The sequence below is a fragment of the Ornithodoros turicata genome, chromosome 7 (assembly GCF_037126465.1).
Source record: "Ornithodoros turicata isolate Travis chromosome 7, ASM3712646v1, whole genome shotgun sequence".
Taxonomy (NCBI): Eukaryota; Metazoa; Arthropoda; class Arachnida; order Ixodida; family Argasidae; genus Ornithodoros; species Ornithodoros turicata.
In genome coordinates this window covers 38,692,041-38,710,144 of record NC_088207.1, presented here as the reverse complement: position 1 = coordinate 38,710,144, position 18,104 = coordinate 38,692,041, and the positions used below count along the sequence as shown (strand labels likewise).

General features: G+C 44.3%; 1 protein-coding gene across 1 annotated transcript; it reads left to right on the top strand.

The window, feature by feature from the left end:
- Positions 1 to 10,704: 10,704 nt before the first annotated feature.
- Positions 10,705 to 18,060, top strand: LOC135400595 (uncharacterized). Its single transcript, XM_064632430.1, has 5 exons — positions 10,705 to 10,909; positions 11,456 to 11,766; positions 13,670 to 13,852; positions 15,381 to 16,175; positions 17,409 to 18,060. Exons 1-5 carry the CDS (start codon positions 10,705 to 10,707, stop codon positions 17,790 to 17,792), a joined length of 1,878 nt encoding a protein of 625 aa, XP_064488500.1. The 3' UTR covers positions 17,793 to 18,060.
- Positions 18,061 to 18,104: the final 44 nt, after the last annotated feature.

Below are 18,104 nucleotides of genomic sequence, written 5' to 3'. Positions count from 1 at the left end.
TCACGTTGTTAGAACAAACACTATTTTTGCCGCTCTCGAACTAACGGGAAGAATTCTAAAGGGAAGAATTCTTTTTTTCCTGCCATCGCTGCAAACTATTATTCACAATTGCTTAGTACTGCTATCATACTACATATATGCAGTGACACATGCAGAGGAATAGTGCATTTTATAGGGGGCCTGTACTCTGTTTCAGTGAGATTTTGTTACCACTATTACAGGCCCAGAATACGTTATAAAATTTACTTATATTGACCACTTTTGCGTCAGTGATTCTAACAGTGGAATACTACAGAACTTTAGAAGAGTTCTGCACTCTGCACTCAGCTGTCTCTCTCTCTTTCTTTAACTGCTGTTACGAGCACAGCTGAGCATTATTAAATCGAAATTTTTTTAGTTACCATTTTTTTAGTGCCATTTAGTGCCATTGATACAGGCACAGGAGTAGTAGTGCACTTCAAAGGGTACTTCGGGATTTTACGTAACTTTATTGCTGGTGCAGTGAACATTAGCAGGCATTGACATGAGCATTAACACAGATGCCAAAATCGAGCACAAAACCCCCTGTAAAGTACACTATTCAATTGGTATTGGAGTGGTAAGTAATAATCAATCTAATGTTTTGCAGGTCCCGTAACAACGCAAAACACAAAATCCCGAAAACGGTGTACTTAAACTTGTGACACAAGGAAAAGTTACTTTCTTCGAACCTACATCGGCTTTTTTGCATCATACTGTCAGGTTCTCGTACAGGACTCCTTTAAAATTTGCTACACAGAGTGTTTCACCTAACATGAAAAAAAAAAAAGTATGAAAAACATACTTGTCTGAACACTATGCAGTCAACGCTATTTATTTCGGGGGAGATTTTGACACGACTTCTGAGCACTTTTTCACATTTAATTTGCGAGAAATTGAATTCCAAAATTTTCCAGGTCAACCTCATGTTTTCTTTTACACAAACAGAAAGCACCTGCCACATTTACCCCATTCTATTGCAAAGTACATTCACTACTGCAATGTCGGTTCGAGGAGCGCAAATTGCCGGCTGCGCCCAGATCTCCTAAAGAAGCGATGCGTGGAGCCCACCATACCTGCCCCTTCACTTTCCCATTATCAAGCAGCTTCTGCTGATAAGGGCAGCATGGTTGCAAGGCAAAGATATCTGGAAGATAAGTGAGAAGGAAACAAGAAGGGGCTGGTGACCATTTTTCTTCCACCGCATCTTGCATTAATTTTACTGAGAACTGAGCTCGGCTGACAATTTGCACTCCTCGAAACAACATTTTTCACTTTTTTTTTTTTTTTTTTCAGCTATTCCCAAAGCAACAGGGAATGCACTGTACAGTGCAATGGGGTAAATCCGACGTTCACTTTCTGTTTCTGTAAAAAATAATGTGAGGTGAACGTGGCAAATTTCGGAGATCAATTGGAAAATTCAGTTTTGCGCAAGTTAAATTTGTTTATAAAAGCGATAAAAGCTCACTGCATACACAACAGGCTAAAATATAACAAGGCACTGACGTTTCGGATCAAAGATCAAATTAGATTTGATAGAGGTGCTCAGAAGTCATGGCAAAATCTCCCCCAAGATAAACACGTCGACTCCATAGTGTTCAGACACGTGGATCTTCTTATACGATTTCCTGTTCAGTTTAGGTGAAACACCCTGTATAAAGGCCTATGAGGCCTGCACATGCCTTTGACTCAGACAACGTACAGTAACCTAAGTATTAAGCAACTTCGTATTGTGCAAATACTTTTAAAGGTCAGTATTTAAAAATCTAACTTAAATACTACTTTTTTCAACAACTTCTATTCATTTTCTAGGTTACTTTGGAGATACTTCTCTGTGCGTGACACAGAGGTCGAGCGAAAGATTCTCTGTTGTCTAGGCAATGCACTTTTGCTGTGCATATGCTTTAGCGTCTGAGATATTCGGGACATCCACGTCCCTCTTGGGAAGGGGTAGCGTGCAGCGCCTCGGGTTTTGGAGCTTGCGTGAGGCGACGCGCTGTCCTGAAGGGTATGCAGGTAAACCACTGGGACCCCTATCGTGCAGGATAGAAGATCCGTGCCGAAAGCCGTAACGAGAGGGCACGTAAAACATTAACTCTTTGTGACGTTAAAGCAACGATAAGGGGGGAAAATGACAGTAAATTGTGCCGTTCCTGTAGACCATTCATTGGAATCAGTAGAGCACCTGTTCAGTATTTATTTATCTATCTATTTACCTACATTGCCATCAGGTATTACAGTAGCAGTTACATCAACAAAATGTAAAAGAACATAACAGTAACCACACACACGGCAGTTCATGCATGCAGAGGCAGATCCAGGTTTTTTTCTGAAGGGGGGTCTTGCCTTGGGCAGCATGCTACTATAATACCTAATAACAATTAAAACTCTATGCAACAACAGAAATTGGAGGGGGGATAAGGAAATCCGGACTCCCCCCTGCTTTGACTGAAGGCATGTGAGAGTGAACGTAGCCAGGGGGGTTCTGGGTGTTAACCCCACCCGCCTTGAACTAGTTTAGGAGGTGCAGGCAGTGCAGGCAAAAAGAATGGACATTGAATGAAGTCGATAAAAGTCAATGTTTCGCAGGGGCGATCTTTTAGCCAGTCGCTTTCCATTTGGGTGCGAAGGGGGGAGGGGTTCTGGACATGGGCTCAACCTTTTCTCGTGTGAAATTCTATCACTGGTAATCCATTTTAGGTATAGTACCCAGCATAAAGCCCGTTGTACTCTACCTGGACCGCATTCATGTCGACCTAGCTAGCATCGAGCCGCCCATATGGTACTCTGCAGCTGTTTCATTCAGCCATTAATATTGAAATCGGACACGGCTTGTTTGACATCTTTGTGACATTTCACAAACAATGCTGGTAAAGATTGCTTAGCTTCACTGTATTAAAAGTGAAGGCACGCAAGTTGATACATCTTATTACTAGATTGGTAGCAGGGTCCCGTCTGTTGTGTTGCGGTCAGCAGGAAGGATTGGTATGCTAGACGATGGGAAGTCTTACGAGTAACAAGTTTGGGGGTGCGCCCTCTTCACTCTCCTTGAGAGTGTCACAGGGAAAGAGACGAAAACTGGACTGGGCTATGTATTGGGGGGGGGGGGGGGGGTTGACCCCCCCCCCCCCCCCCCTTGGGATTGCCACTGATGTTTTGAGAGGTGAACAAGAGTGAAGACATACTGAAATGCCTACTTATGCCTTGTTGTGGAAGCATCCATTAACAAGCAACTTGTCAAAACTGGCTCTTTCTCACCATGTTGCCCCTCTTGCTCACCCACCCATTTCTGGCTCAGAACTATCAGGCAGCATGCTCGCCACCCATGGTGCAGTGGTGGATCCCGGGGGGGATCGCCCCCACCCCCAAAAAATGTCAGTTTATACATTGGATTTCCCTCTCCCCCACTACGTGTTCCGACGAAGAACCCCCCCCCCCCCTCAAACCGAGGGTCTGGATCCGCCCCTGCCATGGTGTCACCCATTTCCCAAACTATGTAAATGACCAATACTAAATGAACATCCACAGCTGATAAAGTTCTTCCACGCAAGAGCTGATTGTGTGCTGCGTGTTTGAGACCCCTGCCACAGATGAAAGCTTCAGCGTCCGGCCGTCATACTAGTGGTTCGTTTTGCAATGCAGGAATGCAGAGTCTTATCTCGAGAAACTCCAGACTTTGACTTCCGACCCGGCCTGGAGACCCAGTGACTAGAGCCCGGCCCGGAATCTAAGCAAATAGAGCCCGGCCCGGCCCGGTGTCCCGGCGAGTAGATCCCGGCATAGTATTTCCAGACGCGACGTTTCTGGCGATTATAAAACAAATTTATCAGTAAATTTATAAGGAGAGAAGACAAACATACAATTGATGGCGGTTTAACACCATAACCGCACCAGACCAAATTAAATCCAGAACGTACGCGGGCATGGGCGTTATCGTTACACTGTCAAGATTTTGCGGAGGTAGAGGATGCTGTCGACAAACTCCTTCTCCCAGTCCATACCCCTCTCACCAAGCTTTGCCAAGTGATTGTGAAATACGTGAGGAGCAATGTAAAGTGGCTTTCAGAATGTTCTAGAGGGTCGAATCATGTGCATAATGCAGTATCCCTTGCTTGTCTTTGCAAAATATGCACAGGAATGACGCAAGCGCATGATGATACGAACTAATGCATCTCCATTGTGTGGAATTAGCTGCGTGGCCCGGCCGGGCCTGACTCTCGGAAACATATTTGTCGGCCCGGGCCCGGCCCGGAGCAGACAGCCAATAACAAGCCCGACTCAGCCCGCGGACGGGCCGGGGGCCCGGGCGCGAAATTCCGTAACGTAGGCTAGTTTACGCATAGGAGAATGCGCTGCATCGCTATTGGTTGGCGCTGCGGCAGCCTGAAAACCTGCGGGAGCCAGAAACGGACACAGCCGCTACTGCGGTCAACATGGCGGCCAGTGTGTGTTTACCGACTGGAATGCGAACTGAATTATTGCGAAGGGAAGGTGCAAGGAGCAAAGAAAGTGGGAAATGTACTACAACTCGTAGTAGAGTGTTGCTGTGGTGAAAGTTCTGTGGCCAGCCTTCGTTCCGTGTGGCGTTTCGAGTTGTTTGGTGTGTGTGTGTGTTGAGCGCGCATGGATCAAGCAAGATCAGTAGATGCACCCAAGTGTCAATAAACTCAACGTCCGCTCAGGACACAAGAAATTCTGAAATTCGTTGCGTTTTCTTAATTTCATTTCTCGCTTCTGGCCTCTGTTATTGACGCAGGTCTTTAGCAGCCACGCAGTCTTTAGCCGATGCTTGGAGGGATCTTGTCGCTTAATGAGCATTTGCAATACCTTAGATTCATAAAAGATACAACAGCGTCAGAGAGTGGTCTTTTTTACTTTTAAGAAGACAAAAGGACTGTCAAATAATACGCGTGCTAATGCGTGACACAAATGACTATTCGAGCATTTCCTTCTGCAGTCATTCTGCTAGTGAGTCGCGCCGATGACATATTTCCCATATGACCTACTTACCCTTCTTCAATTTTGTAACACAATACTCCATATATACTATGAGAAATGGTTGTTGCTGTGGCATGTGCATGTCTGTCATCCAGGGGCTGGATTACGGGGTTCAACCCCCTGAAATCATACGCCTGGTAGCGCATTTGGGAGAGGAAAACGAGAAGGGAATCCTCCTCCACCATGTAACGTCCCCATAGAAACTGCCCTAACGAAATATTTTCTGGCTATCATCGTGTTAGCTACCTACTAAGACGGGAAGTGGTACCACATGCTTAATGCCTAACACCAAAGTGGTCACACCCTAATTTGTAGACCACTGGATGTGTTAGAAGTTAGACTTAGTTAGCAGAAATTGGTGAGACTCAGTATGCTGTGTGTGCCTTTGAATGGGAAATCTCAGTATCATTCCCAGACTCTGTTGGCAATGACTACTTTTGCAGACGACACCATGGTGCTCTTGATGAGAATAAAAATAAATACTGATCATGCCATGGCAAGAGATATGTGCACCTGAAAGTAGTAAATAGCATAGAGAGTAACATGAAAAATTCTATGAGCTGATCACAGTACTGCTAGAAGTCGGCACAGCCACTGTTTGACAATGATGGATGCTACATAGGCTATAAGAGCAAACAAACTCATTATTCGGAACCAACTACTTACGCACGAAAACAATTTCTTGTACACTCCCATAAAACATAGAAAAATAAGGGGCACAGTGCTAAAAATTATGAAGCTAAAAAAGTAAGTGACCACTAAATGTCACAGTGTTAGAAAATAGTAGAGTAACTAGCCAGAAGAAGGCACTTGGTATGTACAGTCGTGCCTCGTTAATGTGGACACAGTTCTTATGGACAATTCAAATTATGGTTGATTTTTGTGAGGACCAAATTTTTTCAATGCATTTTCCTCTCGTTAATATTCAAACTCTCTCTTCGGGCAATGGACGGTCCAGCAAGCTACAAACCATATGTAGTCCATGTATTTTTGTCCCGTTATTATGCATAGTATTGGTCCTTTACACCAGTCCACAAGAACTATATAAGAGGAAGGAGGGTTATTCCTGGACATGAAGGGCCTGGAAAATCCTGTATGTCGTCATGGCTCTTCCGGACACATCCACATGCGATTGACCCTCACCCAAGGAGTTGTGCTTTTAGCTAAACACAGTGCAGTCGCTCGGCACCTTACGGAGACAGAGGGGGTACAGCTGTCAAGGTAAGTTGTCACTTGTCAGGCTTTTGCTTCGACGACTTTTGCTTGAGCGCTCGTTCTACATGAGACCTCTTCACATACCACCCCTTCACCTACCTATGCAGTGCTGATGAGGTGCCAGTTAGGCTGAAGGAGCTGTGCAGTTTGTAAGCATAAAAGTGTCAAATCTATATTAATGGTTCGGTTTCAGAAGGCTGCTACAATGGTTCAAACAATTTTGTTTTCACACAGCTCACCTTCAGGGACGGGTTCAGAAAATATAAAGTGTCTTATCTTCAGTTTTGTGTTCTTTTTCTGTCTCGTAAAGAATGCACCAGGCTACAAAGAAATTAAGAGATAAACACGAATTTCTTTTGAATTTACAGAACGTGCATTAAAAAAACGACACATGACAAACACCGATGAGGGGTATGGTGTAGGGAGCATCTGCTCGGACTCCCCATATCACCATGGTATACACCCTTATCTCTTTCTGACCTTGAATGTTTCCATGTGTTTTTAAAAAACAAGTTAACCTCCTTTGCTGGAGCAAAACCTGCATTTTCCTGTATCATCTAAGCAAGGGTGCTGAGTGGTGTATTGCTACTCTTCGCACACTAGGTCTGCACTAGCACATACACCACCAACCTTCCCGAACCACCCTCTCAGGCTCTCTTAGTCAGCCTGACTCTCGAACCTTCACATTGTCAATATTTCCTGGTCCGTCGCCAAATACAGCCTACCACAGTTCCGCCCTCTTTTTAACCCTTTTCTTCTGATCCTTTTTGACACCATAGGACTTCGGTCCTCACTGTTACGTGTCTCATGACATTTTACCACACTACCACAGTCAATGGGGTCGAGTACCGGCCCCTGGCGATGAAGCTTCCCAGTTATAATCACCAAATAAAGTAGTTGTTGGGTGGATGGTACCTCTATGGAATCACAGGAATGAGATCTTGATGTGCAATTCAGATATGGCTATTGCAACAAATCTTTTCCATTCTCGTGTAGACAAACACATTACCACAAAATGCGCAATACGCATTCAGGGTACATAAGGGGTAGCAGGGCAGTTTTCTTCCTTGTATGCACATATACGTAGTCTCAAGCGTTGGAACATGCATCACCAGGGCTCATCCATCATGGTGAGGCCAGTGATATATGCAACCTCCAGGAATTAGACGGACTCTCTAAAAAAAAAACATGCGAAACATTTCACACTGCAAACGAATTATGCAGGGTGGAATATATGCGACGACATTGTGTGAGGTGCACGGCAATAGAATGTTCCACTATTCACGAATGCCGAAAAGACGCAAAACCTCCGTTCCGCCCCATACTGATGTGGGAAACTCAGTGAGATATCCAAAGACTGCAGCCCACAGGTGAAGTGCCACAGCTTTAATATGAAATACCAAAGAGCATTGAATATTACTCGCACCGCAGCATCTATCCTAGTTACAGGCAGATCTTCACTGAACAAGAGAACATATAACTTGACAAGTGACCAAAACTGAAGGCAGGATACTTGCCACATCAAACAATCACGCCAAATCATCATCGCGCCGACTTGACAAGCATTGACAAGCTATCCATCACGATATAACTCCTAGAACAACATAGTGATCATTCATCAGCTGCTGCTAGACCGGCGCTAAACCCAGCGCTATCCGCGCCCATCCGCACTATCTACGCACTCCGTTTGTGACCCCTTGTGGTCAGTTTAATTTACTTCGATTAACTCCTGCACGTTACACATTTATGTCTCAAACATTGCCAGGGAAATATTGTTTTTTATATATAAAAGGGTTGAAAACTTTTTAAAGCTTAACAAAATGTTAGGTCACGTGGGTCTACGGACTGAGACCTGAGACGCATGTACTTGGCGCGCTTTTTCTCGCAAACCGAAAGTGCCGCAGTTGTTCAGTTTCTCTGTCTTCGTGCAAAGTTTCGGATTTTGAAGGCTGACAGGTGCAATCAACACGGTTCGTGAGTTGATATAACTGGGACACGTTCCTCTGGAAGCAATGTCAGCATCGCAAAGCATAATTTGTGTTGAGGACGAAGCATCTTCAACGCATGATACGAAAGTCCTTCGTGCCAACTTGTTGAACCACGAGGACGCGCAACGATGGCTGGATGACTACAGTAAACGTACGTCTACCTCGTGGATTGTTAGCACAGTGAAGAAATGTGAAAGGTGAGTTCTTTTGCCATTGTCGTTGAACGAGAATCGCTGACACTGCGTGATTGCTCGATGTAAACGGAAAGTGCTGGGAAAGCTTGCTCGCGCAGCACATACTACATCACAAGCATGTTAAACCAGAAACAGAATAGAGGAGAAAGTTCTTTTCAAGGCAGTTACTTTGGTGTGTATTTGCATGATTGTACGTGGCGTCTCTTACATCTCTGCTCATCATCAATTCTCTTTTGCATTGTTAGCATGGCCTTCCACAAATATTGGAACTGCCAACACCACCACAAAGGGAAACAGCCATCTTCCTTTCGGAACAGTGGATGTGGAGCCAGGATCGACATCAAGATAAAGAACGTAACTAGAAATACAAAACGTTACGATGCCTTCCTGCGCCGTGAGATCCCTTTGCCTGCTGTGATCCGTGTCAGTGGTACTCATAATCATAGCACGGAGAGCGCAGACGCACTAAGGCTTCTGAGGAGTACAACGGAGACGAAAGACACGTTCTTTGGTTAGTACATGTTTTGGTTTCTTGCTTTTTCATTGCACGTGTTTTCTGCATATCTAAGCGGTTCATGCATTTGTGGCCTCAAATACTAGCTACCATGTTGCTACCAAGATGCTGCTGAGGAAATGTAGCCGCAGTTATTTCATGTATGGTAAAACTGGAGTCAGACTTTTTCATATTTAAATGCCCTGACTTGCTTATTTGCTCGTGCGTTCCTAGTTGTAATTATATATCTTCCTTTACTTTCAGGCTGTAGTTCTATTTCAATCTGTTATATTTAATGTTATTGTTTACCCACCCCTTCAAAGCAATACTTTAAGGTTGGGGAGGTATGATTCTAATTGATGATTAGGGGTATTGAGGTACATACAGGGTGTTTCAGTTAAATTCTCACGCTAAATAATGAACTAACGGGTGCACCAATCAATAACTTTCTTTCTTGTAAGTAAGACATCAGTAGTTTACCCAGAATTTCGTCCTTGGGGGGTGTGTTCGGTTCTGCAAGGGGGTGTATTTACATGCTTTTTACTCAATAAAAAAAAATATGCAATCTCACGAGGTTTTAGGGGGTCTTCTCCAGATTTTGGGGGGTGTAGGGGAGGGGTCTTGATAAATCACTAATCTGTCTGATACCACCTACAAGCTGTGCACCATGTGAATGAGTGGGAGGCACTCATTATTTAAATCAAACTTCAAATTTGTTTCATGAAAAAACAAGACTCCTAAAGCAGGGTGCCGTCGGCATTAAAATGGGAGCTACCTGTTTTGGAAGCTTCAGTGAACACCTTCTAGAGAAAAATCTTCCACAGAGGCGGGTCATTTGCTGCAGTAATTAATTGGTTTCAGTATTTGGGTCGCAGCTTCCGAAGCACGAAAAGATGTAATTCATTGCTGAATGAGACAGTAGAAGAGCACCCTTTTGTGCTGCACTGCTACCAGCCGCAACAAAAGTATGTAACCTGAAACCAATTAATTACTGCACCTCGGTGGAAGATTTTTCTCTAAAAGGTGTCCACTGAAGGTCCCAAAACAGGTAGCACCCATTTTAATGCCGACAGCGCCCTGCTTTAGAAGTTATGTATTTTTACACAACTCATTTGAATTTTTATTTAAATAATGAGCGTCTCCAACACATCCACACATTGCACAGGTTGTAGGCGGTATTGGACAGATACTTGTAAAAAAGGAAGTTCCTCGATTGTTGCACCCGTTCGTGAGCCCGGGGATTGAACTGAAACACCCTGTATTTTAGACCATATTATGTCGGACACTGGTAAAAAAACTCAGAGAAAAAAAAACAGAGCAAGAATATACTCTTGTTCAATTTAAGAAAGAAAAGTAGTCTGGTCCGTTGTCTACATACACTGTTGGAGATAATAGGACACAGTAGTGTGCCAGGAGAGATACTGCAGCGCACCCATGGTGGAGGGCTTGCATAGTTTCGTGCGGCCAGTCTTCAAAGCCAGTACGGAAGCAGTGGGATGAATTATATTATCTGGCAGAGGAGAGATGCGAGAGTGACGTCTCTGTGCCCAGCCATCCTATCTGCGGCAAAGTATTGTGAGACCTGACACACTACATTTTTTTGTTTTTGTTTTTTCAATTTTTTTCAATTTGAAATGTCTGAACTCACTCAACAAGGAGCTCAGGTTCTCAGGAGGTATATTTGTTGATCTTATTGCAAGACAGTGTATTCTCACGTTATATAGTTAACTTACAACATGCTATTTGTTACAAATTTCTCCCATCTTTGTTGTCACAATTAGGTTATTTCCTTGGGGGCATGGGTGTGTCTGAGGCCAGACGCCTACATGAAAGCAAGCTGGAAATGGAAAGCAACGCCCATGAACTGCTTGCGAGTGCAGCTGTCAACCCAACACAGAGAACTGTGTACCACTGGTATGAGCAATGGCGAAAGGATGCGTATGGCGATGACAGAGAGCCCATTCAGAAGCTGAAGGAGAAGATTTCTGTGTACCGACAAGAGGGTAACCTTTGCCATGTATATTTTAGTTTATGTTAAGTTAATTTAATGGTTAACATATTTTTAAACCTACTCTGTAATAATGCTACACGTCATGGTTAACCCATCATAGTTTTGTATCACAGGAAACGCTTGTCGCATCGTCTTCATTTTGAATAACATACTCTATTAGACTCTTGACGCATGTTTTGTCAATATACAGCTTTTAAGCTTTTCTCACAGTGGTGGATCCAGACCCTCGGTTTGGTGGGGCTAGCGCGGTTTCTTTGTCGAAGCGTGTAGTGGGGGAGGGAGAGAGGGAAATCCAATTATCCCCCCCTGGATCGCCCACTATTCTAACACAGCCATCTCATGACCTCATTCATAAACATGGGTAACGAGAAAGGTTGGGCTGCATTCCTTCTTTGAGATATAAGGTTCGTAAATGCAGGGATCCACAAAAGAGGCTGTGCTTTGCTATCAGATGGTTAACTCATAAAGCAAAAGGTGTTTGCAAACCAAGGTTCCCAAAATTTTCGGTTGACTGTATGTGGTTACCATTTCATTTTAGGTGTTGAGATCAATGTGACTGAGAGCACAGAGGCAGACGACGCGAAAAATGCTTCAACCTGGGCAGTTGTTATTGTCACTCCTATCATGAAGAGGACACAACAACTGAAGGCTGCTCAGGAAGTCATATTCGTCGACTCAACCTCATCTTGTGATGCAACACAGAGCACAATCACTGTACTCCTTGCAGCAACTAATGCTGGGGCAATTCCAGTCACCGTGCTCATTCACAACTCTCAGAGCACTCGGGGGTACAGCATAGCATTTGATCTTCTCAAAAAGCACTACAGAAACTGCTTTGGGGGTTATGAGGTAAGAGTATTTTCAGTGACGTAGTGTGACTGGTCCATTGATATTTTGTCAATATCATAGGTTACTCTTCCACTGTGAGACCCTCTCAGTACATGCTTGTCTTATATGACAGCAAATAGTATCGTACTCGCCCACACTGGGCCCGAAGGAAAATCCATTTGGATCATAACTTCATTATTTTAAACTGAAACATATATCATGGATGTTACTGCATAGGGAAGACATTTTGAGAAGGGTCATTACATGTCAAACGTACCAGATGTTGTGCTCGACCGATTCAGATTGCTTCAAAATAAGTTGTGGGTGATTGTCATCATGTAGCCAATTCTCTTCCAGTCTATTTTTTATCCGTTTTTTTCCTCTACGACTTTGCTGGGCAGTATCCGGATGTGTGGCGGTGGTCAAGTTATAAAATTCTTTTGCTGCAAAGACAAAAAGTGTTTTGATGAAACTTTGTAAAATTAATATTCAGTGGGTATACTATGAAATGCAATTGCCTCACAATTTTAACAGAACCACCTCAGTGTGCAATTGATGACAAAAATTGGTGGCAAAAAGCAATATTTCCAAACTTCAGAATTTTTTTTTTTTGTTTCACATAATCTTCCAAGTCTGTGAGCGTCAAAATATTTCTAACACGTTGTATGCTTCCTGGGCAACAGCACTGAACAGTTTAAGTGGTTCTAAAAAAATTGCAGAGTTCTGTAAAAAAATTTCAAAAGTTCTCAAATTTTTAGTTTACTCCGGGTGTAAACTATGGATAAAAAGTGTCGATTGACCTTTCAACACTTTTGGCACGAAAGTGTTATGCTTTGCCATCACTCGATCAGAGGATATTTGATTGGAACTTGCAAAAAAAGCTATTATGTTGAATTTCTTTTCACCAGGTAGGTCGCATGTCCCTTCGCAAATCTTCAAGAGACGGCCACGGAGCGAATTTTGTTGTTTGTCTATAAAAAGGGAAGCTGGTGGAGCATTGGCTGTATGGGAACAATCAACCACAATTTATTTGAAAGAAATGAGGGATGGTTTAGCATACGTCTGGGACATTTGGCATGGAATGACCCAGAAGATAAAGATTGAATGCAAGGAAGCTGCTGCAGTCTCGGAGGAGGCCGTATTAAATAATGAGGTGGTGTGGGCTGCTTGGTCCAACATATTTGGTAAAAACTTTAAAACCCCACAGTGCTGGGGAACACAGAAAAGATGACACGAAGCTGCATGTTCCCTGGCACTGGGGTGGTTTAAAGTTCTTACCAAATAGGCAACATTACCTTGAATTCGGGATGTGTGGAGACGGAGATCAAGTGATGCAGAGGGGACAAGGCAGGACGGGACTCCCATCTGCATCTGGTGTCCTCTGTCTCTGTTCATCCCAGACTCAAGGTAATGTTGCCTATATATTGCCTAAGACTTATGTACCTCCGTCACCTAGAGTGCAAGCTAGTGATGACCATACTATAGTCATGTTCAACATAACAAGGAAGAGAAATATAGCCTGTCAGCTGTCAAAATATTACTGCACCACAAATAGGATGGCTGGGCACAGAGACATCACTCTCCCTCCTCCGCGAGATAATGTGATCCATCACACTCTAGTATTGGCTTCCGTATTGGCTGTTGAGGCTGACCGCATGACACTACACGAGCCCTCCCCCATAGTGGCGCTGCAGTATTTTACCAGGTGTGCTATTGTGTCTTTATTGTACAGTATATTGTGCTGGTGTGCTATTGTGTCTTATGTAGATGATGGACCAGATATTTTTCCTTCTTAAGTTGAACATGTATGAACAATAGTATGAACATGACTATTGTAAATGTGTAATGCCACTATCTTTGCAGCTTCTGTATGAAGAGGTAGTTTATTTTTCGGTTGTTTCATAGTTATGTTGCTTATTTGTAGGCGCCTCAAGCCTTCATGACGGACAATTCAGCAGCTGAAAAGGCAGCTCTTCACAGCGTCTGGCCAAATGCGACACAGTTACTTTGCCACTTCCATGTGGCTCAGGCAGAGTGGCGCTGGCTAACATCTGCGAAGAATGTCAGCCTAGGACAGCGGAGGCAGCTGATGTCAACGTTTCAGAAGGTTTGTTGATAAAGTGTGGCTACAACCATCTTTGTATATAGCAATGAGCTCTGGCTCATTGAGCAAAGAGCTCCGGCTCATTGCTATGAACCTCACCTGTTGTACAAGCTAAAGTTTGCAAAGTTGTACAAAAATATCCTGGAGCACACAAAAATCACATTTATGACAGGGGTAATAGCACCACAGGGCCACTAAGACTGGAGAAATTGTTTTGCAATTCCAATGCTGACATATTTGCTATGCTACACAAAATGGCAGCCAGGAACTCCTCATTAGGAGTCAAGACATTTGTATTTTGTCTGGATTATTCATGCCTCGTCGTGCCTCGTTAATATGGACAACTCGAATTGTGGATGGTTTCTGTGAGGACCAAAATTTTCCCCATGCATTTTTGTCTCATTAATATGGGAACTCGCTTTTTGGACAATCAACGCTCCAGCATGGTACAGTAAATTCTCATTAACTCAAACACCCACTATCCAGACCAGCAGATCCAGACTTATCAAATAACTGCCAAATTCTGATAAAAAGTGGTCCCTGAACTTTTGCATAGTCCACAAATGGATCAGTATCACCTTTATTTGTAGTTATAACTTAACAAAATCTTCTACTTCTTCGCCAAAATTGTGGGTAACGTGCTATCCGGAAGTCTGCGGCAGTCTCTCCTTTTGATTTTGTGCCCGCTTCCACCGCTCCTATCAGCTCACGCTTTTCTGCAAGTGTGAGAGTCTTCAACCTGCGTTGCCTCAGCGTCGGCAATGACATGTCGCACAAAACTTAACACAGTACACACAGTTCTTGACTTTCACGTCACTGCGTCCTCACCTAGCGTCTTTGGTGCTGAACAGCAGCCCGTGCACAGCGTCTCGCGTTAGTTTTGGAATCACGCAAGCCTCGATCCCATCAACTCTCGATCAGGCGGACTTGGATTGGATTGTGTTGGCTGGCTTGAAGAACCTGGCCAATCATGGCGATTCATAGTCGAGAAAGGTGGTGTTTACCGATCCAAAGTGAAATTCAACTTCGTTGATGAAAAATGTTGCCTGGGACGAAACATTTGTTCGGCTTAGCCGTGATTTCGACTTCACGATTTCGACTAAAGCAAGTATTATTTACATTACGGGAATACAGGCCGTGCACGGGACATCGTGGGTGCTCGACTTAAGCTTAATTTTGTTCGGCGTAATTAACACGTCTCAAATTGCAAAATTGGTAAACAGGGGTTGATAAAAATAAAATAACAAATTGAACAGGGGTTGATATGGCAGCATACACAACAAGTGCGCTGTGTTGAGCTTTTTTGTCATATGCGCTCTTTTTTCCAAAAGCAAATTCTTAGAAACAAGTTCAGCTTGCTACTCCTGTTTGTGTTGATCATCAAAGCAACAAGAGCAAAAGGCAAAAATAAAGTAGAGCAATGCTTTTCCAGAAAAGAAGAAAAAAATCCTAAATTATCTTGTTGAGTTGCCATATACTATATTTTTACGTTACCGTCAAATGTCATTTACAATGTAATGATCCATTTCAGGTCATGTATGCTGACACCGCAGAAGGCTTGGAAAAAGCAAAGGAAGAGCTCCAAGCCCTGTCCCATGACTCCTACAGAGCACGTGTGCAAGCATTCCTGCAAAATGAACAGCAGTGGGTGTTGCTCTTTCGAAGAAGCATCATCACACGAGGCCATAACACCAACAACTTTGCTGAGGCCTGCATTCGTGTCCTGAAGGACATCATACTCTGCAGGGTGAAGGCATTCAACGTTGTGGCAATGGTGGACTTCGTGTCTGTTCCCTGGGAGAAATACTTCAAAGAGCGGCTGCTAAGGCACGCACACAACCGTGTTGCAGCAGACCACCTGGGGTATGACAGGCTGCTGAGAAGGATGCCTGAAGGTGCTGCCGTGCATGTCACCTGCCTTGGTGATGGCTCCTATGCTGTTCCAAGTGCCACAACTCATGGAAAATCCTATGAAGTCAACTCGGAGGTTGGGCTTTGCTCATGCCCAGCTGGGAGCCAAGGTGCCTTTTGCAAGCACCAGGCACTGGTGCACAAGATCCATGGTGGCATGTTTCCCAATGCGCCTGTGCTCTCTTCTGAGGATCGCATGGAACTTGGAAGGATAGCGTTGGGGGATAACTGCCCACCCCTGAGTTTCTTCGCAGGATTTAGGGACATGGAACAGGTGGAAAATGCAGGACAATCACTCCAGCCTTCAAGTCTTCCGGAAAGCAACACAGTGAACATGGACAGTGAATGTTCTGCCACAAGTGGCGATAGCAGTCAAGAGCCCTGCACTTCCGGAGCTGCTCAAGCTTCCACCATGGTGAGGAGAGGCTTTACCTAGTCTGGCTTCTCTACAGGTCACTGTGTATACACAATGAAAATGCTTGTAGAAAAGTCAAATTATGAAACTTAATTTGGATACTTATAATTGTCTCTTGCATCCAAACCAGTGCAGTCCTCGACTGATATTTCAGACTTTCGAAATCCAGCGAATCTGTCTAAATTTTCATGCAAAATCACTTCGTATTTGCAACGCCTTCGTGGATAATGCTCAAGCATGCTTTGAAAGAGCACTGAGGTGACCCCCATCTTTCTTTTCTTTTTTTTTTTTGTGCAGAGTGTTCTCCAACCAATAGAATGAGTTCTGCAAAGGAACGATGAGTGTAGGTGACCTACACAGCGAGAGCGAGGGCTTCGTTACACACACCTTTGAAAAATTCTCCTTGTGAAAAGAGTGCAGCACAGAATGAGAGGATGTTGTGACCTATGCTACTCCCCTCACATGAGCAGTGATGCACAGCTCAAGCAGGTATTAGCGGCGTGTGACGACAAAGAAGCAAATCACAGAGCCTTCACCACGTAACTAGCACATCATATCGGCCATCTACAGCTGCTTTCTCCGGCTGTCTTTTGTAAATTCAATTGCATGGCTATAATGCACTGCAGAGCAAAAATATTTTGCTTGGTGACTCCTGGTGGACAGCTTGACAGACGAGGCAATACTTCGAGCGATGTTAAATGTCACCTCATTGCTCCTTTAAAAGCTGTTTGTGTGTGTCTACTAAGTTAGCCGGCCATGTGACCATGGATACATGATCTCGTGTCATGGCTGCAAGTACTGCTGATGATGGTTGCACGTCAACGTCATTACCTGATCCTTCTGTTAGTATAACGAGGACCTCACTGCTGGTTTCTTTGTACGCTCTTTCTAAACAGAGCCCTGCATATCTGGCATTTCGAGCAGTTCTCCCTCTGACTTTCTGCGGGCACAGTTTTCCACGTCAAAGTGGAAAACTGTGCTGTGGTGGAAAGTTCAGAACATTTTGAGCTTTCTTCCATGCTTCCTACTCTTGACAATGTGATTACTCTGTGTGTTCTGTGATACCTGCTTGTTCGACAACACCAATCATTTTATAACGTATCCACCTATGTCGTGGTAGAACCAGAACCTCAACACCACCACGCAGCAGATACATGTTGAATGGTCTTCACCAGTCTAAGAAAGGCCCAGAAGAAACAAAATTAATTTTGAATAATTTAATTTCTTTTCCAGGTTGAGGGCTTAACCATTCGTGACTTCATAAAAGAGCTGGAGCGGGGAGATGCGCTGGTAGGGCAGAATGAAACCTACTCCAGGTGCTTGAGGAAGGCCGTTCTTTGCCTAAAAAAAGCCAGGACTGAAACTCACTTTGTGGGCGCTATGATGTCCATCAGTGCCGCCCTTGGTAGTGCTACCAGGCGAAGTGGCTACATAAAAGTACAGCCGACAGGCATTGCAAGGCGACGCAAGGGGCTCACAAGGGGGGCGAAGAGGGTTCCGGCTGGACGTCCACCAAAGAAGTCTGCCACTAAACAAGCTAAAAAACGTGTGCACAAACTGCAAGTCAGCGTGCAGAGCAATGTGCCCCATGCTAAATCTCACGGACAAGGCCACTAGAATTCACATATCGGCCTGCAGCGACCTGTGCACGACGACAAGCCGCATTCTACGAGCCAGACAATCAGTTCAGCAGTTCTACTGGTGTGCTCCAGTCGAGAGGCCACGCATATCTGTCCTCCTGGACATTCCATCATCACCTATCAGGACTCATGTAGAGGACACCACCTCTGCATTTGGTGAACCTACATGTTTGGCATACGATTTGATCTCTTATCCCCTGAATTTTGCATCAGCCAGCACCTTGAAGCTGCCTCTGAAGGTACAGGCCCGGTTCCACTGAGGATTCACCATCCACTGATGCCTGCTTGC

Excerpts from the sequence above, each read along its gene's own strand:
- LOC135400595 (XM_064632430.1), top strand. The coding sequence starts at position 10,705 with ATGGGTGTGTCTGAGGCCAGACGCCTACATGAAAGCAAGCTGGAAATG. Across the intron at positions 10,910-11,455 it reads TTCTGTGTACCGACAAGAGG|GTGTTGAGATCAATGTGACT; the intron begins GTAACCTTTGCC and ends ATTTCATTTTAG. Across the intron at positions 11,767-13,669 it reads ACTGCTTTGGGGGTTATGAG|GCGCCTCAAGCCTTCATGAC; the intron begins GTAAGAGTATTT and ends GCTTATTTGTAG.